At 50.5% G+C, this 20,930-nt stretch overlaps 1 protein-coding gene across 1 annotated transcript; it reads right to left on the bottom strand.

Annotated features, from left to right (window-relative positions):
- Positions 1 to 2,457: 2,457 nt before the first annotated feature.
- ACER1 (alkaline ceramidase 1) lies at positions 2,458 to 20,489 on the bottom strand. Its single transcript, XM_038771622.1, has 7 exons — positions 20,480 to 20,489; positions 15,254 to 15,357; positions 9,915 to 10,029; positions 8,330 to 8,471; positions 6,483 to 6,620; positions 3,579 to 3,716; positions 2,458 to 2,635 (listed from the first exon to the last, which is right to left on the bottom strand). The coding sequence occupies exons 1-7, from the start codon at positions 20,487 to 20,489 to the stop codon at positions 2,458 to 2,460; spliced, it is 825 nt and encodes a 274-aa protein (XP_038627550.1).
- Between the last annotated feature and the right edge of the window lie 441 nt (positions 20,490 to 20,930).

Raw genomic sequence — 20,930 nt, forward strand, 5'->3', positions numbered from 1 at the left:
CAAGACCCAGCAGGAACTGGGAGGACATTAGGGAAATGGAGTTAGGATGGGTGGATTGCTTGGCATTTTGATACTACATGGGTACGCAAACTAGATGTAAATGAGCAACTTGTTAGGGGTGGGGTTGTCGAGGGTGGCAAGGCTGTAGATGGAGACTCCAGCTGGATAGCCAGGCCCAGTACAGCCATGATAGGATGATCTGGCTGGAGGCTGCCAATATCTCACCAGTGAGAGAGGTCTTGATGGTCACCTCTGGTCCCCCTGACAAGGCCAGCCTGGATCCAGTTCTGGCACAGATTCACCAAGAGGAGACAGAAAAATTCATTCCTGAGGATGGACACATGGGCCTCATCTTTGTTGGAAGCCCTGGGGGGGTAGTGGAAGACGAGAGGATGTGGTGGGAGTGGGGAGCCGAGCAATCTGGTATACACACTCAGCCTCGGAAGACACGGGGTCTCTTCGGACACTAGTGCTAGCTCAATCTCACGGGACCCTTGGGGACTGCCCAATAAACTCAGGTCCAGGGAGACCCAAACTACAGGTGAGAAAGTGATCCCAGCTCTGGCTTCCTGTTTCCCTTCCCCTCATTTCTGTAATCCAGCTCCTCTCACTGGCCTCGCTATGCCCCAGACACACGGAGCAGGTGCTGAGAGTAGGGGTTGCTGAGAAGAGTGGCCTAGGTGGGTGTTGACAGGGGAGCTGAGTGGCAGATCCAGGAGAAAACCCGGAAGGGAGTGGAAGGAGTTCAGAGATAGGAACATGTGGCCAAAAGTGGATGAAATGAAGCAGCAACAGAGAGGACAAGGGACGAGCAGACAGTGGGTGCACGATGAATCCTGGGGCTAAAGGGGAACTTTCCCGGAGTTCTAACACTCCAAACCCCTGCCTTTGGCCTGGATGACAATACACTGTGCAGGAGATGCGTCCAGGACCGGAAGTGGAAAGGCTGGGGGAGTTGACTGAGCCCAGAGGAGAGAGTGCTGAGAGCGCGTTCAATAAATATATATATATATATATATATATATATATATGCTTAGCCTTTCCAATCACTCAACAGATTGATAATATATCTATCTATCTATCTATCTATATATATAGATAGATAGATAGATAGATAGATAGATAGATATATTATCAATCTGTTGAGTGATTGGAAAGGCTAAGCAATGTGGATGGGCAGGTGGGTCAGGGGCTGGAAGGGAAAGGGAAAGGAAGGGAAGGGAAAGGCCAGAATGTTTGCTCAGAGAGCATAGGGAAGAGAAACCAAGTGGGAACAGAGAAGGAGGGCAAAGGGAGAGAGGAAGGAACAGATTGGAGAAGTGTCACGAAGGCGGAAGGCAGAGAAGCACAGAACTGCAGGGAAGATAGAGTTTTGCTGTCTCCCCTAAGTCACATGATGTCATTCTGCTTCCTACTACTGCTACTACTACTACTACTAATGATGGCATTTATTAAGCGCTTACTATGTGCAAAGCACTGTTCTAAGTGCTGGGGAGGTTACAAGTTGATCAGGTTGTCCCATGGGGGGCTCACAGTCTTAATCCCCATTTTACAGATGAGGTAACTGAGGCCCAGAGAAGTTAAGTGACTTTCCCTAAGTCACACAGCTGACAACGTGCAGAGCCGGGATTTTAACCCATGACCTCTGACTCCAAATAATAATAATAGTAATAATGGCATTTATTAAGCGCTTACTATGTGCAAAGCACTGTTCTAAGCACTGGGGAGGTGACAAGGTGATCAGGTTATCCCCGGGGGGGCTCACAGCTTTAATCCTCATTTTACAGATGAGGGAACTGAGGCACAGAGAAGTGAAGTGATTTGCCCAAAGTCACACAGCTGACAGTTGGCAGAGCCGGGATTTGAACCCATGACCTCTGAGTTCAAAGCCCGTGCTCTTTCCACTGAGCCATGCTGCTTCTCTCTACATATGCTGCTTCTACTAGAAACTTGTACCACGGGCCTGCCTTCAGGCAATGATACTACCCCCATCTTCCCGCAAAAGTGAGCCCAGGGATCCAGTTCTGACTCCCCCATGCATCTAGAGAGAGGCTGTTAGACTGGTAAAGCACTTCTAGCCTAACAAAAACGGCAAGGAGGAGTTTCTCCATAATGTGACCATATCACCCAACGGCCCAACAGTTTGGAGACTGAGATCCCTCCTGGGGAACAAGCAGGGGCCCAGCCCTGAGAGATCCAGGATGTTAGGTTCTGAGGACGTTAGTGCAAACTTGAAACGCAGCCAATGTCTTGTCTTCAGCTTTAGGAACAGTGCAGGCCTGCTTCCTGCATCCTTCTGCTTTCCTCTTGGCAGTGTTTGGAGCACAAGGGCAAGTCTGCCTTCATGTGAGGAATGTTAGGGTTGGCGGAAACTCTTTGCCTTTGGGTGAGCACAAGAACTTGGCCAGCTCACACTAACCCAAATACCAACCAGCAGTTTGGAGCGAACTTCTCTTTTTAGCAGTTCTTCTCAGGTTCCTTCCTGTCTCTGACCACCACATAGGGCAACCCAACAGGCCAGGATTTCTTGGGCCAGTAATGGATTTCCGAAATGTACTGGGGCATCTCGTAGTGGACATCGACACAAACCATCAGGGCAACGCTGTGAGGGAAGGTGATGCTGATGAGCACATGCCTGGCAAGAGAACGCACTTGGAGTTAGAGGTGCGCTGACTGCTCCCCAACCCACATCGACAGGATCCTTTCTGCTCTTCCCCCACACATATCCCAGGTTTCAGGCTTCCTTGCTGTGGGTCACCTTAAAATAGTGCCCTAAGGCCTCCGACCCTGGCTCTGGGCCCAGGTAAGACCAGTTGTGACTCAGTACAGTGCAGTACAGTGCTCTGCACATAGTAAGCGCTCAATAAATACGATTGATTGATTGATTGATTGATTGATCTCCTAGCCCCAGCTTGCACCTGGCCCGGCTGGTGAAGACAGCAGTGTGGCCTGGCCTGGTGGAGAAAGTAACTAGATGGGATAGGTGGAGAATTGGGTTTCCAGCTCCCCTATGGAACTTGCTGGACATCCTTGGACTCACAACGGAACTTCTCGGATTCCGGCCCCCAGATCTGTGAAGTGGGTATAGTCATTCATGGAAAGGCCTCTCCCAGATCCCTCTGTCTTCTGGCTCAGCGTAGGGTGAGTTCAGCTCCAGCAAACAGCACATATCAGCCAACATTTGGGTGAGTAGGGCCTGCACTTGTAAATGTCAGGAAGACTCTGGGGGAGAGAGGGGATGTACAGAGAGGTCCTGGGCTATTTATTCCCTCCTATCTCATCAATCTAGCAGAGTAAAAAGTGGGGTGCTGATAGTACCCTGTGAGGGACACCAGAGTGACCCATCTGGATTTTGCCAGCACAATGAGCCAGATTATTGGGTCGCTCCACCTTCTTCCCTACCTGAGACGCCTTTTTTGCACTGGCCCTTCCCCACACCTGACCTGCTCACTCAGGCAGCTTCTACCTCTTCCTTCCTTCCAGACTTCCATCTCACTAGCCCCATATTCAGCAGTGGGCCACACAGGACCTGAAAGATTGTTCCCCAGAAGGAAAAAAATCCCCTGGGTTGCTCTCACCAGATGCTGTGAAGATAAAAGAAGCTGATCCTTTGCCAGAAGGCACACAGTAGCCGATCACTCAGCCAGCTGACCACAGCCAAGAACCACCAGGCCAAAGATACCAATACCATCTTCTTCAGTTCAGCGCTGCTAGTCCTGAAGAGTCACATCAGGGAACGGCGGGGTTAAAGGGACCGTTGGGGAAGCTTGGGCCTGGGACAGGTGCGGGCCCAAGAGTAAATCTCTAGAGGCAAAGAGGAAACCTCCTTCCAGTCCCAGCCTTTCCTGTATGGAGTCATATCAACTCCCCCCTCCCTTTCTCCTCTTCCTCCTCCTCCCCCTCTACCTCCTCCTCCTCCTGATCCTTGTCATCATCACTACTCCCTGGACTGGCCAAGGGACGGCTACTCTCTCTCAACCATTAGGCTAAAGTGAGAAAGAGCTGGAGGCTGGATCTCCATCCCAGACCAGAACCAAAAGATGAGGGAGATTTTTAGGGTGCCAGATGACAGACCCGGGCATTAAGACAAGGTCTACACTAGCTAGTCGTCTGGATAATTCACGCCTTCAAAATGCATTTTGCCTTCCATTACATGGATATGGCAGACTGAGGAAGAGATAGATGAGTTCTCTGCCCTCAGAGGGGAACCAATGAAGTTACTGCAAATCGCATGCGCGTGGCCGGGCTGGAAACTCATCCCTTCTATACTGTGAGCCCAATGTTGGGTAGGGACCGTCTCTATTATGTTGCCAACTTGTGCTTCCCAAGTGCTTAGTACAGTGCTCTGCACACAGTAAGCACTCAATAAATACGATTGAATGAATGAAAGACTCCTAGGCCACACGAGCTCTGACTTGGTCAAGTCCGGGAACCACTTTGCCCCTTAGGATCCTTATCTGGAAAATGGAGGTGACAGTACCCTCCTGGCTTTTTCTAATGAGGGAAGGAACTTGAAATCCCCGACAGGGCAGGGTAAACCGCGGGTGAGGGACTGGGGAGAAGGGGGGGATGAGAGAAGATGGAGGGAGCTGGACTTCCAGGCTCTGGATTTCCCGGGCCTAAGCAGGAGTCTCCAGTAGGGAGAGTGGAAGCAGAGATGATGGGGGTGGGGGTGGGGATGGGGTGCATATTTCTTCAGACTGATGGCCCCTCCGGCCTATCCAGCTGCCTGATTACAGGGCAGGGTGGCCTGGAGTCAGAGGGAGTGGAGTGCAGGGAAAGGAGGGGCCCATCGGGAGGGGAAAGAAATCCCCCTTCCTCCTGGAGACAACTGGGAAGCCAAGGCTCATGGCCCCAACACTATTTCATCACAGATATCCTCCCGCCGGCCTTGCCTCCTTCCCTTCCCCACAGCACCTATATATATGTTTGCACGTATTTATTACTCTATTTATTTATTTATTTTACTTGTACATATGTATTCTATTTATTTTATTTTGTTAATATGTTTTGTTTTGTTCTCTGTCTCCCCCTTCTAGACTGTGAGCCCGTTGTTGGGTAGGGACCGTCTCTATATGTTGCCAACTTGTACTTCCCAAGCGCTTGGTACAGTGCTCTGCACCCAGTAAGCACTCAATAAATACAGTTGACTGATTGATGTGTATGACTGGCTGCACTACATCAGTGAGTGTGGGTTAGGCACATATGTATGTTTTGTGTTTGTGTATCCCACTGTGTGACCTCTGTGGGTTTTTTGTTTTTTATTTGTGTTTTTGAATGGCATTTGTTAAGTGCTTACTACGTGACAGGCACCGTAATCATAATAACAATAGCATTTATTAAGCGCTTACTATGTGCAAAGCACTGTTCTAAGCACTGGGGAGGTTACAAGGTGATCAGGTTGGCCCATGGGGGGCTCACAGTCTTAATCCCCATTTTACAAATGAGGAAACTGAGGCCCAGAGAAGTTAAGTGACTTGCCCAAAGTCAGACAGCTGACAATTGGCAGAGCCGGGATTTGAACCTGTGACCTCTGACTCCAAAGCCAGGGCTCTTTTCCACTGAGCCAAGCTGCTTCTCTAAGTGCTGGGGGAGATTCAAGCTACTCAGGTTGGACACAGTCCATGTCCCACATAGGACTCACAGTATTTAACCCCATTTTACAGATGAGGTAACTGCAACTGAGGCACGGAGAAATTAAGTGACTTGCAGAAACTCACACAGGAGACAAGTGGCGGACAAGCAGACACGTGGATTGGAACCCAGGTCCTTCAACTCCCAGGCCTGTGTTCTATCCAGTAGGCCACACTAGGTGTATATGTCTGACTGCATGGCAGCTCTGAGTGCAGTGGTGTGAGGTTTTTGTTTGTGTGTGTGGCATTTGTTTAGCACTTACGTTGTGCCGGGGACTGTACTAAGCACCTGGGTAGATACAAGTTAATCAGGTTGGACAGAGTCCCTGTCCCCAGTAGGGCTCACAGTTTTAATCCCCGTTTTACAGATGAGGTAACTGAGCACAGAGAAGTTAGGTGACTTGCACAAGGTCGCCTGACAGACAAGTGGCAGAGCTGGGATTAGAACCCAGGTCCTTCTGTTTCCCAGGCCCACGCTGTATCTACTAAGTCACGCTGCTTCTACTCTGTATGGATTCTATATGTTGGGGTTTGTGAGTTGTGTGTGTGTTTGTGTATATTAAGAAACCCAAGACCATGCACAATGCCATTACTGGCTGAGCCACATGTTCTGCCCAGCCCAAAACTCTGCCTCTGACAGCGGCACCATGTGATGGTTGCCCAGCCACCCCTCACAGTTAGGGATGGATCATCCAACACCCCTAACTTCCCCCTTTACATCTCCAACGTGCCCTCTAGTAAGCCCCCTAATTCACAAATGTATGCAGGTAGTTTTGGAAGACCAGGCCTAAGAGCCTCCAGACCCTCCCCTGCCCCCTCTCCTCACTCCCCCCAAACTGTGGGCCTTACTTTCTGTATTCCAGGGTGACAACGTAGATGATATGCAGGCCGATACCATTCAGCACGTAAGCATTGACCACAGGCCGGATGAAGGCGAGTAAGGTGCTCACCACTGTGGTGATCAGAACCATTCGGGTAAAGCGGGACCTGGAGGAAAGGGCCAGAGGGAGCCAAGGAGAGTTCTCTGTTAGGTGGGCTCAGGTTGAAGCCAGCCTGCCATCATGCCCAGTAGCTCAAGAGCAGCCAGGAGAACCCTACCCGGCCTAGCACTCAGCCAGCTCAACCTCACTTCCTGGAGGGGAGTGAGAGACAGGGTGCACATGTGCGGTGCATTGTGCATGCAGAGTTGTTCTTTTTAGCTCCTAGGACTTTTAGACCCAGCGGGCACATGGAGATTTCTGATCTGTGGTAGCACAATGGTGCCAAAGTCCCTTTCCTTTCAGGGGGCCAGGTTTCCCCCAGTTTAAGAAGGCCCCAAATGGAGGACAGAGAGGTCCATGCAAGGATGGCCTGGCCCAGATGGGGCCTTGTCTCCTTGATCTCCTTTTCCTAGTCCCTGACCAGGACTTCAGGGCCAAATAATGTCCCCATGTCACCCCCCTGGGGCCCTGGCATGGAGAGAGCAGGAAGCTGGGGTTAGAGGGAAGAGAATTAACTGATGCCATTGTGATGCAGCAAGCTGGCCCCATCCAGAATTGGGGCAGTTTTCAGAGGAGAGGGTCCACCATTCAGCCACAAGTACCCCTCATTTCAGTCCAAAGAGCTCCACCGGTGTGTAGTTTCCCTAACTCCCCAGCCCTCGCTCTATCTCGGGCATCCTTCTCTCTCTGTGGTTCCCATTCTGGTCCACCTGGAGTAAGCTCTCCTTTCCCCTGACATGATGGGCAGTCAGAGCTTGGAGCATACACACAGTGAACTTCTTAGGAGGGTGGAAAGGCTCTGAAAATGATAGCTAGGTAGAACAACTTAAGGTAACCAAGCCCTCTAAGACCCTGCGTTGGATCCTAAACCTTAAGGGCCCAGAGCAACCTTTCTGGTTGCCCCTAGGATAGTTCTGCCTTATCCAGATGGCCTGATCTGAGCCCTATAGAGCCAAGGCAGAAGTGGGGAAGTGGAAAGGAGGAAAAACCAGAGGAAAACCGAGGAGGCAAGAAGGCTGGGGCCTGAGAACCTGAAGCCCTCGGGACATCTCAGGGAGAGAAGAGCCAAAGAGCTGGCCTCTGGAGAGGGAGTCTGGCCACCAATGGGGCAGAAACAGAAATATGGAGGTTGGGACCGAGGAAAGAATAAGGACAGGGACCCAGGCACAGACTAGAAGTTTCTTCTAGTCTGATAGGCTTGCAGTCTCAGGTATTTTTGCTAATCAGACAGGCTTTCCTCTGGGAGAACAGCCCTCTTTCTGAAGGAAATGTTAGCTAATCCTCCTCTTCTGCCAGGCTCTTTCATGTTAGAGACCTGAAACACCTGAAATGTGTTTCACCCACCAATAGGAAGCTCGTCGGTCTCTGGGTTCTGGTCTTCCCTGGCACCCCGTAACCCAAGAGGTGGGGGAGCAAAGGCTACATCTTTGACTTAAGTCCCTGGGTTCTTCCCAACAGTCCACTGGTCCTGCTGCCCTGGAAATTGAGAGATAGGGGACCCAAAAGGCCCCATCTGCTAATAAGAGGCCCCTCTATGTGCTGACTGGTACTGCTGCTGCTGCCCTAGGGTCAACAGAGGACAGCATGAGGGGACTGGGCACTTCCCCCGTTACAGCTGCTTCCATACTCTGCCCCTGCCAGGGTGAGGTGGTCAGAAGTTGGTAGGGGTCAGTGGGGCTTCCACTGCCCATCCAAGCTCTGCAGTCAGCATGGTACCTGTCCTCCTTCAAAAACGCAGGGAAATAACTTCGTGGAAGCCAAATGCTGTAGCCAGCTGCTAGAAGCCAGAGGATGGAGATTTCATCTAGAAGCTGCCCCAGGAAACTGAGTGTCATGTGGAAGTACACAGAGAAGGCACCTAAAATAAGCAAGAATGGTGGCATCAGAATCCAAGATCTGCTCCCCACCCTTCTCCCTCTCCTCCCCTGCCTATCCCTCCCACTGATCAGTTGGGAAAGTCCAATGCTGTCATGAGTTCGGAGGCAGCCATCTCGGGGCTTTAGAGGGCCGGGCCCCGTGATGAATCGGAAGCTGTCTCCTGGAGGAGGACTGGATGATTTCTCTCCAGAGAGCAACAAGGGCATTAAGTTCAGCCCAGCTTTCAGACCCTGGTATGGCCTGTCCAGAGCAGTGCTCTAGAGTGTTTTATCGGGTCTCGCTAGGGTTCCTATTGTGCTAGCTAGTGAAGAATATCAATATGAACTGCTCTACTTGTAAACGGCATGAAATCGGGGAGAGGCAGGTGGGCACTGGCCCATAATTGGGATTTACCTGCAAAGCTGCTTTAATGAAGCTTCACAGCCACCTGAGTCAGAAAGAAAGCTTCCTTCTTCTCCCCATTATTCTCATAGAAAACCCAAACAGGGGCCTGGGATACGTTACTTGCCCAGGCAAGGGGAATCAATCAGATCTCCTGAAGTCATGGGAAAAGGGAACAACTCTTCTCTCTCCTTTGGCAGGAGACTGCAGAGCAGGGCTGGGGTTGAGAGTGACGTTGAATCAGACACACTAAAGATCTGGTCCATTTTGAGAAATGGCCCACCAGAAAGCTCTGGTCTGGAAGACATTGGAACCTCAGCTTGAAGGCAGAGGGTTGGACCAGAGCAACACCATCAATGTTATCACTGTCACTGTCGAGCCCCGGGATTGACTGAGGCCCACAGAGTGTTCAGTACTGCGCTAAAGCACTTGGCTGGGGAGAGGGGGAGACAGACAGTGGGGTCTCCGGAACTCTTCCAGTCCAAGGGACTTAGAAGTCTGCATTTGGCACAAGGCCAACTCTGATAAAGAGCCCTGAATTCACTCCCTGGCTCTTTCGCCGGCTCATTAGATGCAATTTCGGTGTGGGGAAGGGGAACTGTGCAGCAGTCTACCTATGACTTGGGGTCTGAGATTTTTTTTTAGTCTCCAGACCTTCAGCCTTGGAAGACTGCCCAGGGTACATTCAGGGGTACTGATCCCAAGGCTCCTATATCCTCTTAGAGGTCCCACAGGGTGGTTGTGCCTGCGGAAGAGGAATCCAGAAAATCAGTCTGGCTGACCTTGCTTACTTCTAGTCTCCTGATCAGAGCTGCAGGCACAACCACCAATCCTAGAATTGCAAATTGCACAGAAAATCCAGTAATTGTGGTTTCTACCGACATGGAGGCCTGGGGTGGGGAGGATTTAGTGGGGACATGCTGCTGTGTATAATAGCCCCCAAAATGTCAGGTTACAGTGCTGGGTTCCTTCTTCCAAGCCAGGTCTGTCTGCAAGTGGCTAGCTGGAGAGGTTCTTGTCTTCTGGGACCCCAAGAACCTACCTACTACCATGAAGAGTATCCAGACACAGTGCACGTACAGTGAACGCTTCTGGGCATATGGATGCAGGAGGTACATCATGAGTGGTCCAAAGATGAAGAACGTGACATTACTGATCTGCAAGACACTAAGCCAGCATTAAGCATTCCCCTTAAAGAGGTAACCAAGAGGTTTCTTTAAGAGTTGGACAGGCATCCATCTGTTTGGGCTGGACAAGGTGTAGTCCAGTTTTGAGCCAGGAACCTGGGCAAGATGACCTCCCTGACTCCTTCCCAACCAGAGGAGATTACATTGAGACCATTCCCCTCGGAAGAGTCCCCTAAAGAGACCCCGTGGCAAAGGACTTAGAATCCTACGGACACCAATTCTGGACCCCTCGGCACCCCTCCCGGGCCAAAGAAAGCACCAGTCGCTCTTCCTCAGGCCGGAAGGTCTTCTGGTAGGCAAGGTATGAAAATGCAATTGGAAACACCCGAAACAAATGCCGACAGAGGTGGTTTCCCAGCGGGTAAAGACCCGTGCCTTTGGGAGGGAGGTTGAAGAGAAGCAGTATGGTCTAGCGGAAAGAGTCCAGGACTTAAGGGTCAGGAGACCGGGGTTCTAGTCCTGGCTCACCACTTGCCTGCTGTGTGACCTTAGGAAGCCAATTAACTTCTCTGCCTTAGTTTCCTCATCTCCCTCCCCCATAGACTGTGAGCCCCATGTGGGGCAGGGATTGTGCCTGATCTGATCATATTGTATCTGCCCCAATGCTTAGTACAGTGGTTAGCACAGTGCCAGACACAAGAAAATACCACAAATATCATTCGTCTTAAGAGAATAACCCATGGATGGCGAATGGCTAAGGCTTGAATCTCAGAACGAATCTCAGATGATTTCAACATCAACGGAGTACATCTGTGCTCTCCTTCTAAAGCCCAGCCCGCAACCTCCACTCCTCTGCCACTAACCTCCTCACTGTGCCTCGTTCTTGCCTGTCCCATCGTAGACCCCTGATCCACATTCTTCCCCTGGCCTGGAATGCCCTCCCTCCACACATCCGCCAAACTAGCTCTCTTCCTTCAAAGCCCTACTGAGAGCTCACCTCCTCCAGGAGGCCTTCCCAGACTGAGCCCCCTTTTTTTCTCCTCCTCCCCTCTCCATCACCTCCCCCTCCCTCTGCCCTCCCTCCTTCCCCTCCCCATAGCACTTGTATATATTTGTACACATTTATTACTCTATTTATTTTACTTGTACATATTTACTACTCTATTTTATTAATGATGTGCATATAGCTATAATTCCATTTATTCTGATGGTTTTGACACCTGTCTACATGTTTTGTTTTGTTGTCTGTCTCCCCCTTCCAGACTGTGAGCCCGTTGTTGGGTAGGGACCGTCTCTATATGTTGCTGACTTGTACTTCCCCAGCGCTTAGTACAGTGTTCTGCACACAGTAAGCGCTCAATAAATACGATTGAATGAATGAATGAATGACGGAAAGGCGGGGGACCAGTTCATTGTTGACGAAGGTCGATATGCCTATTGCCAGCTGGATTTTCAGGTTCAAGGGCATCCGGTCCATAACTCAGAACAAGCAATTCCAGCTGACTCCAAACCAGAGCCCCACAGCAGGGCCTGACCTGAGGAGGGAGGAAGCTAGTTCGGAGCTTCATGTGGAGACAATAAGCTACATCTAAGGTGTCACCCATCCTACTTCCAGTTTGTATCTGCAGAGATGACTTGACCTTGGGTTCTGTGAGCAACTTGAGTTCCTGAACTTGGCTCCAAGCTTAGACAACAGCTTGGGAACAAAAACTGCCTGTCCCAGTCAAAGCCAGACTAATAGTGACTCTCTTCACCGAGCCCAAAAGAAAAGGAAACCAAAGTCATTTGGGACATCTTGGTTTCTGAGTTGGGAAACGGCTGAGCTCTGGTTCGCTCGCAGCCTTGTGTGTGTCTCACTGCCAGTTTGCCTGCCCACTCTCTTCAAGCCATCCCACCTCCTAATCAGCCAGAGCCCTCCTCCTTCCCACCTAATAGCCAATAAATACCTCCACTTGCCTTAGTCAGATTCACCGCTCGCTGTCCTAGAGTGATAATGCAGGTCTGGAACCCAACTTCTCCCAACTTGCAGATCACCCTTCTACAGGGGACTCCAGCAGGAAATGTTCTTGTTCTCCAGCCCAGGCAACAGGGCTGGAAGATTAAACTTGGTTTCCCCTTCTTCATTCATTCAATCATATTTATTGAGCGCTTACTGTGTGCAGAGCACTGTACTAAGCACTTGGGAAGTACAAGTTGGCAACATATAGGGATGGTCCCTACCCAACAACGGGCTCACGGTCTAGAAGGGGGAGACAGACAACAAAACAAAACATGTGGACAGGTGTCACGTCAGCAGAATAAATAGAAGTAAAGCTAAATGCACATCATTAAGAAAATAAATAGAATAGTAAATATGTACAAGTAAAATAAATAGAGTAATAAATCTGTACAAACATATATACTAGTGCTGTGGGGAGGGGAAGGAGATAGGGCAGGGGGGATGGGGAGGAGGTGAGGAAAGCCAGCCAGCCAGCCAGCCCTACCCATACTGCCCATTTTCTATGCATTGACAGCCCATTCCAAACAGCATCGATGCAGGAGAGAACTGCCACACCAAGGATGGAGTGAGACCAGGGCTGGTGGCTGTGTGTTTCTGCTGGGATTCTTCAGCCCTGACTTGCCAGGGTCAGCCATAAAATCTGCACGTGGGTGCCCAGAGCAGCCCTCACCCCAGTGCCATCTGTGCTGGAAGAAGTACACCCATTACTAGCCAGCTCTGAGAAGTCACCATTGAGTGCCACCATCACATTTGGTCGAGTTGAAGCGGCCAACTTTGGCCGTGTACCATGGAGGGATCTTGGCCCTGGGGGCAGCCTGCTGAGCCTGCTTTCCTGAGAGTCCCTGGATCAGGCCCAATCTCCAGATCCATTCCCAACCTGACTGGGGCTCCCCTGGCGCTCCCCACCCGTTCCATCACCCCCCTCCACCAACTTACTGGACCCCTGACTGCTCTCTCTTCTGCCACAGGAAAGGAGCCAGGGCTGACCTGGGGTCCACCTTCCCTGCAACCCTGGTGATAGTGCAGACTATTGCCCCACAGCCTGCTGCCACACGGACTCCAGGCCTGAAAAGAATATGCTTACCTGGTGGGGGTTGCAGGCAAATTCTCATGGGATTCCATTCCCCACCGTTGCTTGGCAGGGAGCTGTGGTTTGGGCAGGAAGTTGGTAACCTGGTTCCCAAGAGAGAGGCAGTAGAGGCTGCTGCAGCTGAAAACCCCTAGAGTCTTGGGGGTGCCAACAGACAACCTCTGATCTTAGTGTCTGGGCTCAGTGCCACACATGCTTCTGGGCCTTTTAAATAATGATAATAATAACCATGGTGCATGTTAAGCACTTACTATGTGCCAACCACTGTACCAAGCACTGGGATAGATACAAGATAAACAATTCAGACATAGTCCCCACCCCACATAAAGGAAAGGGAGAACAGGTATTGAATCCCTGTCTTACTGATGAGGAAACTGAGACACAGAAAAGTGAAGTGACTAGCCCAAGGTGACACAGGAGGCAGGTGGCAGAGCCAGGATTAACATTCAGGTCTCCTGAGACTTTCAGACCCGTGCTCTTTCCACTAGGCAGGCTGCTTCTCTTGTCCTTATTGCAGTCAATCTACCTCCTAGCAACTTTTCCAGATCAAAGCCCTGCTGGAGGCATGAGTACTCAGACTGGCCTAAGCATAGCATCTGGGGAAAATACGAGCAGTTTGGGGGAGCTCAGAGGGACACTGCATAGCAAGCTCGAGATCCAGGCTCTGCTTTTCCCAACTCCTTAAGGGGTTCCACCACTTACCTGGGCCCCAGGATGGGTCTAGACCCTCTATAGAATCACCCAGCAGGACAGGGCCCAACTCAGTTCCTGGGGGAATATCAGATCCACACCACTTTGGGTCAGGCTAAGGTCCACAGAGCCCCTTCCTTCCTTCCTTCCTCCTTCTTTCTCTCTCTCTCTCTTTTGCCCTGCATTCCTCCCTCCTTCCCTCCCTACTTCCTTTCCTCCCTCCCTCTCAGGTGCCAGGGCTATAGAGCTGAGAAGAGATGGGAATGGAGATACTTGGGGAGGAGGGAGAAATCTCTGCTGATTGAGCCCAGGACTAGAGTCCCCCCCTGGTTCCTTTGGGGAGTTCTCAGCCTGGTTGCAAATAGAAGACTTGACCACCTCATGCTCTTCCTAGTAATGCCAGTGAGAATGCTCTCCCCCACCCCCAAGCTACCTCCTCCCCCCAGGGTCCAAGCTCTGGGACTGGAAGAACAAGATCCTTGCAATCTGGGCAAAGATTCAGAGGAGGTGGCAGGGTGGGTGAAGAGTTTGAACAACGCAAACCCATACTGCCTACTCTTTTTGCCTTCATCCCTGTTTTTTCTAGAGCCTTCCCTCCCCAAGAACCAGACCAGTGGCATGGGACACCCCATCAGTGCAACCCTCAGGAAACAGAGGAGCACCTTGGTCTGGGTCTGGGTTTGGGTCCGGTCTCCTTGGGCAGGGAAGTGCTGCCATTCTGGGAAGTGCAGATCTGGATAGGGACAAGACAAGGGGCTCTAAAGCCCTCTTCACAGTTTATTCCCCAAATGAAGCAGCACCCTTAAAGTCCCATCCGTGTTTGCTGCGTGGCACACTGGAACAGAGTAGGGATGCTTCCTCTTTTGAAGGGTTTCCAAGGGAAGTGAACACCCCACTGGGACTCACTGGGAGAATGAAAGCTCCACATGAGAGGTTACGAAGGTCTGGCTAGGCAGTCAGGTGAAATATGCTGAAAGCGGAGGCCCTTTGGAAGTTTGGTCTGCTTCTGGCTGGGGCTGTCCCAGCTCCTGGTTTCAGGGACGTGAAGGGAATGGGGAAAACCCTTCCCCATAGGTGCCTGAGGTGATCTGGAGGTGGGTAAACTCAACCTTCTGTGCTCCTCAGAGTCCTGACACCTCTACCTCCAAAATCCCAGCAGGAGGCTAGGGCACTCTGATTTTCTTAGCCATCAGAGAGGAGGTAATTGCAGGGTTGGGGGTTACACTTAGGAGCCCGCAAGTCAAACGGATCTTTCCTCAGGAGGTTAGATGGCTGAGGAACAATAGGTCACAGTCCTGGCTCCTGAGATCAGGCCAGCTCCCTCGGTGAGTTAGGGGAGCCAGACCTCTGCAAGAGTATGCACCCCGCCCCAAGGCCTGAACACCCCAAACTTCATCTCAGCTGGCTGAATGCCCCAGTCCCACAGTCCCCTCCCTTTCTTCCCCTTTGACCCCTTGGGCCTGCTGGTCACTCACCGTGTTGTAGAACTCGGCCACCACTTCTGAGTGTTGGAAGTTGCTCTCGCACCAGTCGATCTCTGAACTCTGATATGCTAGTATACTTGCCATCCTTGGGCTCCCTTGGGAAAGAGAGAGGCTGATGAGCTTTGGGAAGCAAAGGAGTTAGGGCCAGGAGGAGGAGGAGGAGGAGAAGGAGAAAGCAGAGGAGGAACAAGAAGAAAAACCTGCTTGTCCTGCTCTTCTACATCTTCGTGTAGACCAACCCCTTTGTCCAATGCATCCTGGCTGTGAAGAGGAGAGGCCTGGGATGGACTGCTGAATCCCTCTGGAGCAAGAGCCGAGGAAAGGTAGAAATCCCGTTCAGGAAGGAGCCGGGCTCCCTGAGGTCCTCAGAGGCCAATGGACTTATAGATAGGACCTCACTCACCGTCAGGTCCCAGACAGCAGAGCCCAGCTCCATCACTCCTCTATCTTGGGGCTACTGCTCCAACTATTGGACATGGATGATGCCAGGCCACCCACCAGTTGTCACTACAGGAAGAACAAGATACCCAGCTTAGAGACTTGCCTGGTCCCTTGGAGGGGTTTCTTGAAACCCTAGAGTGGTCTGGTGGGGCTGTGTTGGTGGAGACATGTTTGTGTCTTACTAAGTGAGAGAAGGGATGTGCTCAGCATCTCCCTGGACCCAGAGAACTCTGGGGCACTTTAGAAAAGAGCATTAACTCTCTCAACCAATTAGTGTCCGAGAGTTGTGATTCTCTCAGGAATCCCCTAGTAGCCTGAAAGGGCAACTGTAGCTTGAGAAAGCACCTGTGCTATTTGGAAGAAGTTTACGCCCAGAACAAACTTGCCCTACCAAACTGCAGTAATCGAAAGGCCCACAGACCCTGCCCTGTGGTCCCAGGTAATCCTGGGTTCCTCCTATGGCTTTTATTTACTCATCCCAGTTTCTCCTTTCCCACAGCTCTTGGTCTCTGTCTCTTGGGCCTCCCTTGAAACTTCCAAATTTAGCAGGAAATGACCAACAGAAGATTAAAGGCAGAAGGGAAAGGGAGTCCTGATTCCTCCCTGAAAAGCGAGTTTACTTCTTTCCAACAAGAACTGGATCCCAGTTTCAAAGGGGTCTCCAGATTCCCCCTATCAGTCAATGATATTTACTGAGCACTTACTATGTGCAGGGCACTGTACTAAGTGCTTGGGAGAGTACAACAGAGTTGGAAGATATGTTCCCTGCCCAAAGGAGTATTTAGTCTAGAGGAGGAGCTTGCAGTCTATCCTCCTAAACCTCATCTCTTCTCCACTGCACTTCTTCCAGTTGAATAATTATGCTTCATAAATGCCTCTGCGCTGGAGACAGAGTGGCCCTGTGGAAAGAGTCAGGAAACCCGAGTTCTCATCCCAGCTCCACCACTGGCCTGCTGTGTGACCTTGGGCAAATCACTTAACTCTCTGGGCCTCAGTTTCTTCATCTGTAAAATGGGGATTAGATAGATTGCGAGTGCTGTGTGGGACAGGGAGCAACTATGTCCGATCTCATAATCTCATATCTACCCTAGTGCTTAGCATATATTAAGAGGTTAATAATGCTGTAATTATTATAAATGGTGATGGCAGCAATAATAGCCCCCTCTACTCCTCCAGCTTCCTCATCCAAACACTGCAGCCTCTTAAAAGTTCTGCTGAGAAAACTCATCATAAACTCTCACACTGACAGATGAGGGAACTACCTTAGAGCCTGCAAACAGCCTAGACTACTGTATCAACTTCCTCACAGGACTCTTGGCCCTCTGTCTCTCCCCTTTCCAGTCAATCAATCAATGGTATTTACTGAGCATTTACTGTCTGCAGAACACTGCACTAAGCTCTTGGGAAAATACAATACAATAGAATTGGTAGACATGTTCCCTGCCCACAAATTAATCATATTTTTTGAATGCTTACTGTACGCAGAGCACTACACTAAGCACTTGGGAGAATACAGTATAACAATATAACAGAGTTGATAGATACATTCCCTGCCCACAATGAGCTTACACGAAGTGTTTATTCAGTCCACACTTCACTCCACGGCCCTGACCATTCTTCTAAAATGTCATTCTGTGCACATCTCCCCACTGTTCAAAAACCTCCAATGGTTATCCATTCCTCTCCACATCAAGCCGAAAATCCTGACTACTGGCTTTGAGGAACTAGGCAGCTCTCTATTACTTTTCCATTCTCTTTTCCCACTACATCCAGCTCACATTCCTCTCAAGCTAATCTACTCATTGTGCCTCGTTCTTTATTCTCCTGCCTCTGACCCTTTGCATATGGCCCTTCCTCCTTCGTGGAACTCTCTCCCCTCTGAAATCTGTCAGACCACAGCTCTTCCCATCTTCAAAGCCCTCCTGAGATTCCATCTCCTCCTGGAGGCCTTCCTTGATTGAAACTCCCCCTTTCTCAGTCTCATCCACCCAACAGCCTTCCTTAGCTCTTATGCATCATAGGTGAATATTTATAAGTGAATCTATTTATCCTTCCATACTTTTGCTAGCAACAGCCAAAGCATTTGTGAAGGGTCTGTCTTCACCTTTAGACCATAAGCTCCTTGAGAGCAGGAACCATGTCTTTGACTCATTGGACTCCCCCAAGTACTTCATCCATTGCTCTGCTCCCAGTAAATGCTCAATCAATATCGCTGATCGATTGAATTGAGTCTAATGAAGCCAAGCTGGGAGAAGACATCCCCCGAGCACTCCTCCTGTTTGATTTTCTCCCCATCCTTGCCTCATCTGAGAGAGAGAGAGGAGAGAGAGAGTTGGGACAGACATTGCTTGGCAGTGCTGGGAATTCAATAATCTATCTCCACAAGGCTGTGCTTCTGCCTCAGCTCCTGCCCACCCCCAGTCCCTCCTTAAATGGCGGAGCCACCTAACCAAGCCTCTTAACCTTTCTGCCCTTCCTTGACTTATTTTTCTCACTTGTGGAGGGAAAATGGCACCTGCTGTACAAAGAGAGATGGGAAACAGAAGACGGTTACCCATGCAGATGTCCCAGTCATATGGATGAGGAGATTTCCAAAACTGAGGTTGGAAATCTGGTGGTGTTCGTTCAGAGGCTTGGGAAAGACACCTTGCCTATCCACTCTGATGACCAGATTAAAGGAAAACACAATTGTTGCTGTTCTGGCCTCCAGATAACCTGAACCCTACTTAGCAAATGAAGAATTTCCTAAACTGCAGAAAGTTGCACCTATCCAAGCAGGTTCAGAGCTTCTGGAAGAGAAACAGAATTCCTGGGTCTTAGATCTCACCCTTTCCTTCTGGCTAAAGAGGCTTTTCCCTGACCTCTCTCTGCAGACCTCCTCCTCTCACTAAACAATAATAATAATAATAAAAATAATTATGGCATTTGTTATATGCCAGGCACTGTACTAAGCTCTGGGGTGGATACAAGCAAATTGGGTTGGACACAGTCCCAATCCCCATTTTACAGATGAGGTAATTGAGGCACAGAGAAGTGAAGTGACTTACCTAAGGTCACACCGTAGACAAGTGGTGAAGCCAGGATTAGAACCCATGACATTCTGCCTCCCAACCCCATACTCTACCCCCATGCCATGCTGCTTCTCTAAGAGACTCTCTGAGACTGAATAGTCTCTGAAGAGACTATTGCTTAATGATTGATTGTTATGCTGAACTCCTGAAGGAGGAATTTAGTCACTGGTGATACTCACCTGGTCCCTGAGCTGAGCCCTAAGGAAAGAGGGGCAACAAGCCTTACTTTGCTGCTGGAAGACCCAAGCCTCCGACATAGACCAGGAGAGGAGGATGCCCAGAGCCAATCAATCAATGGTATTTATTGAGTACTGACTATGTTCATTCATTCATTCAATCATATTTATTGAGCACTTACTGTGTGCAGAGCACTGCACTAAGCGCTTGGGAAGTACAAGTTGACAACATATAGAGATGGTCCCTACCCAACAGCGGGCTCACAGTCTAGAAGGGGGAGACAGACAACAAAACAAAACATATAAACAAAATAAAATAAATAGAATAAATATGTACAAATAAAATAGAGTAATAAAAATGTACAAACATATATACATATATACAAGTGCTGTGGGGAGTGGAAGGAGGTAAGGCGGGGGGGATGGAGAGGGGGAAAGGAAGGAGGGGGTTCAGTCTGGGAAGGCCTCCTGGAGGAGGTGAGCTCTCAGTAGGGCTTTGAAGGGAGGAAGAGAGCCAGCTTGGCGGATGTGCGGAGGGAGGGCATTCCAGGCCAGGGGGATGACGTGGGCCGGGGGTCGACAGTGGGACAGGCGAGAACAAGGCACAGTGAGGAGATTAGCAGGAGAAGAGCAGAGGGTGCGGGCTAGGCTGTAGAAGGAGAGAAGGGAGGTGAGGTAGGAGGGGGCGAGGTGATGGAGAGCCTTGAAGCCCAGGGTGAGGAGTTTTTGCCTGATGCGTAGGTTGATTGGTAGCCACTGGAGATTTTTGAGGAGGGGAGTAACATGCCCAGAGCATTTCTGCACAAAGACGATCCGGGCAGCGGCGTGAAGTATGGATTGAAGTGGAGAGAGACAGGAGGATGGGAGATCAGAGAGGAGGCTGATGCAGTAATCCAGTCGGGATAGGATGAGCGATTGAACGAGCAGGGTAGCGGTTTGGATGGAGAGGAAAGGACGGATCTTGGCAATGTTGCGGCGGTGAGACCGGCAGATTTTGGTGACGGATTGGAACCAAGGTTGCGGGCATGTGAGACGGGAAGGATGGAAGTGCCGTCAACAGTGATGGGAAAGTCAGGGAGAGGGCAGGGTTTGGGAGGGAAGATAAGGAGTTTAGTCTTGGACATGTTGAGTTTTAGATGGCGGGCAGACATCCAGATGGAGATGTCCTGAAGGCAGGAGGAGATGCGAGCCTGGAGGGAGGGAGAGAGAGCAGGGGCAGAAATGTAGATTTGGGTGTCATCAGCGTAGAGATAATAGTTGAAGCCACGGGAGCAAATGAGTTCACCAAGGGAGTGAGTGTAGATCTAGAACAGAAGGGGACCAAGAACTGACCCTTGAGGAACTCCTGCAGTAAGGGGACTATGTGTGTGTAGAACACTGTCCTGAGGGATTGAGAGTATCCAATCCATTAGAGTAGGTAGGCCCCAATCCTATTCCAGAAAGAGTCCAACATACCAGCCCTCAGAGAAAGCCAAGTGAAAGGGAAATGCAGCAAAAGTCAAGCAGCAGCATCACAGATAGAAACTCACCATCAGGCATAGCCAGCACCTGTTGCTCCTCCTGGGTTCGGGCTCTGCCTTGCTTGGGCTAGTTGGCCCCAATGCAAGGACCAGCCAGGCCCCAGGAATGCAGAAGCTGACAATTACTCCCAGGGAAGGTGCTGTGGCTCCCCAGGTCCAGTCCACCTGCCTCGCTGATCTCCCTAATTGTGTGCAGATGGCTCAGGGTGAGGCCGCAGCCACTAGGTAGGGAGGGAGCACATGAGTCTCCCAGGGAGGGACAAAGCCCAAGCAGCCAATCCCAATTTGCTGGAGAAATTGCCCTTAGGGAAGTTTAGGGAATGAGGTACAGTGGGGAAAGCATTCCATCTCCGGCAGGGAGGACACTCTGCATCTTCTGGGTCCTAGTTGGGCCCCCATCCCAGCCTGACTGACTGAACAAGCCTGATGGGGAGGCTGAGGGAGTCACCTGCCAACCCAG

Source organism: Tachyglossus aculeatus, chromosome X1, assembly GCF_015852505.1.
Source record: "Tachyglossus aculeatus isolate mTacAcu1 chromosome X1, mTacAcu1.pri, whole genome shotgun sequence".
Classification (NCBI taxonomy): Eukaryota; Metazoa; Chordata; class Mammalia; order Monotremata; family Tachyglossidae; genus Tachyglossus; species Tachyglossus aculeatus.